The sequence below is a fragment of the Aplysia californica genome, unplaced genomic scaffold, assembly GCF_000002075.1.
Source record: "Aplysia californica isolate F4 #8 unplaced genomic scaffold, AplCal3.0 scaffold00690, whole genome shotgun sequence".
NCBI classification, from domain to species: domain Eukaryota; kingdom Metazoa; phylum Mollusca; class Gastropoda; order Aplysiida; family Aplysiidae; genus Aplysia; species Aplysia californica.
In genome coordinates, this window is record NW_004797960.1 from 99,148 (window position 1) to 101,557 (window position 2,410).

Here is a 2,410-nt window from a genome sequence, read left to right on the forward strand (position 1 = left end):
GGGGGAGGTAAGCCGAGCAGTGTAAAAAGCCATATAAAAATAAATAAAAGTGTAACTGCAAGACCAAGCGAAAGCAAGAGAAAGTTCCTGAATCGTTTGAAACCGTGAACAGAGGTGTGTTTGTTTGCCAATATGTTAGCCAGTATGTGACTATAATATATTTATGTGTAAACTGAGAGATTAAATTAAGCCAGTTAGCCAGTGGGAAAGTATGTACGATTATAAACTGAAATGTTAAGTACGTTAGACGTGTACATATAAACAGAGAGGCTAAGTACGTTAGACAGTATGTAAGTATATAAGATAAGATAAGATAATACGTTATTATCCCAATGGAATTTTTCTTGGCTGTACAGGACCGTAAAAACACATGCAGGTAGGCCTACATCTCTCATTAAATTTCAATACGAAAAGAGAAGTAAATCTGACAAAATATTCATATCACATCAGATGCATCATTCAACCACATGCAGGAATTGAATCAAAAGACCTTTGGAGTTATATAGATACATATTCTAGAGAGCAATACACATTGATGCTTATTCTGACAATAGCCTTATGCTAGATGGTAAAAAAACTTCTTTTTTATCTTTCTTTCTATATTTTAAAGGTACATATCTGCCGCTGCTTGATCTGACAATTTGCGTCGAAAGAGGGTGTGATGGGTCGTTTATAATGCTTTTTATCTTATACTTGTGGTGTTATACATCATAAATTCTAGTAAAATAATTTCACGAGATCTTGCTGGCTTTCTTAATGATTCAGACAAATTTTTCTTTATCTTTCACCCTACAATTCCCAGCCCAGCAGCAAATACAAAAAATAGCAAGCTTTCAATCATAGAATGGTAAAAAAAGGGACATAACCTTATTATGAACACGAAAACTTCTCAATTACCTTTAACAGAACATTCTTTGATTTACTTTTTTTATGCACAAGAGCAGCGTGTGTATATAAACTGAGAGGTATGTTAAGTACGTTGGTCAGTGTGTAAGATAAAAGTGAATGTATAAATGCGAGGTTAAATATATTAGCCAGTGTGTAAGTAAAAAAGTGAATGTATAAATGAGAGGTTAAATATATTAGCCTGTGCGTAAGTATATAAGTGAATATAGAAACGAGACGTTAAGCATGTCAGCCAGTAAGTAATTATATAAGTGAATATAGAAATTGAGAGGTTAAGCAAGGTGCATGCTCGTGTATATCTCTCTCTAGGTACCTTGATAGCGTCATCACACTCCTTGGCGTCATATACCCGGGGTGGGTCCAACAACTTCAGAACGATCTCTTCAAATTTCCCGCTCAGCTCAGACTTGAGGTCATCCCGGAGGTCCTGGGGACGGACAGGTCAAGATCACGGGGTCATGTGAGGTTAGAACACACGGGGGTCACGGGGTCAAACAGAGCACAGCACAGTGCCGGTTGTAGGGTCACTGGACAAGATCAAAGACAGAAACACAGCGGTGACCAGCTCATCTAATGAGGGCCCGCCTCCTAAATCAGGTACGTTGTGTCTCAGTTTTACGGTACTTGCAACACAATAAGGTCATATAAATGCAGAAGATTAGAGTTGTTACAAGAGAGTAACGTACACATAAAAGAAGAAGGAGGGATAGGGACGAGAGGTGCACGATAGGAAAGAAGGAGGAGAGATAAGGACGGGAGGGGGGGGGGGGGGGGGAGAAGTGAGGATTTGGGAACAAACAGGGGGAGAATTGTGAGAGGATTGGGGATAGACAAGGAAAGAATTTGGGATAAACAGGGAGGGGATTGGGGATAAACAAGGAGAGAATTGGGGTACAGGGAGGGAGCTGGGGATGTACGGGGGCATAAGGGAAGTATTAAGTATAGTTTTTACGGCGCTCGCAACTGAATACGGTCATATGAGCGCCAAGGGGTGGATGCCAACAGAGAAGTCCATACAGAGAATCAGGCTTACTCTTCTCACCTCTCTAGCCTCAACAGCACAAAGTCTGCTTCGACTATCAAGGCACCTCGGAAATAGCGGGTCAAAAAAGAGTGACAAACATACAAAAGAAGTAGAGGGAAATGACGATAGTAAGGATGAGGAAGGAAAAAGCAGCACTTCTCTGTTGCAGTTCAGGCCCAGTTATAAGCATGGCATTGATAAATCAGCCCATACAATTCTACTGTGCCTAAGAACATGTTAATATCCCCCCTTTGGGAATGGCCTAAAGACACTTCAGTCAGTAGCACCGTTCCGAAATGGTAAATTATTATGCATAAATAAAGAAATGATGAGATGAGGGAAATATACATATATACTATTATACAGAGAAATGGGGAGATGAGGGAGATATTATACATATACAGAGAAATGGGGAGATACCAGAAAGAACTAACTAGAGATAACAGTTCCATCCCCCCTCCCCAGCCTCTCTCGCGTTTG

At 40.2% G+C, this 2,410-nt stretch overlaps 1 protein-coding gene across 1 annotated transcript in view; it reads right to left on the minus strand.

The window, feature by feature from the left end:
* Positions 1 to 2,410, minus strand: part of LOC101859438 (annexin A11) — a gene marked incomplete in the record, with an annotated part of 37,740 nt that overhangs the window by 14,247 nt on the left and 21,083 nt on the right. Inside the window, 1 exon segment of the mRNA XM_035972426.1 lies at positions 1,220 to 1,333. Coding sequence (XP_035828319.1) covers positions 1,220 to 1,333 — 114 coding nt within the window.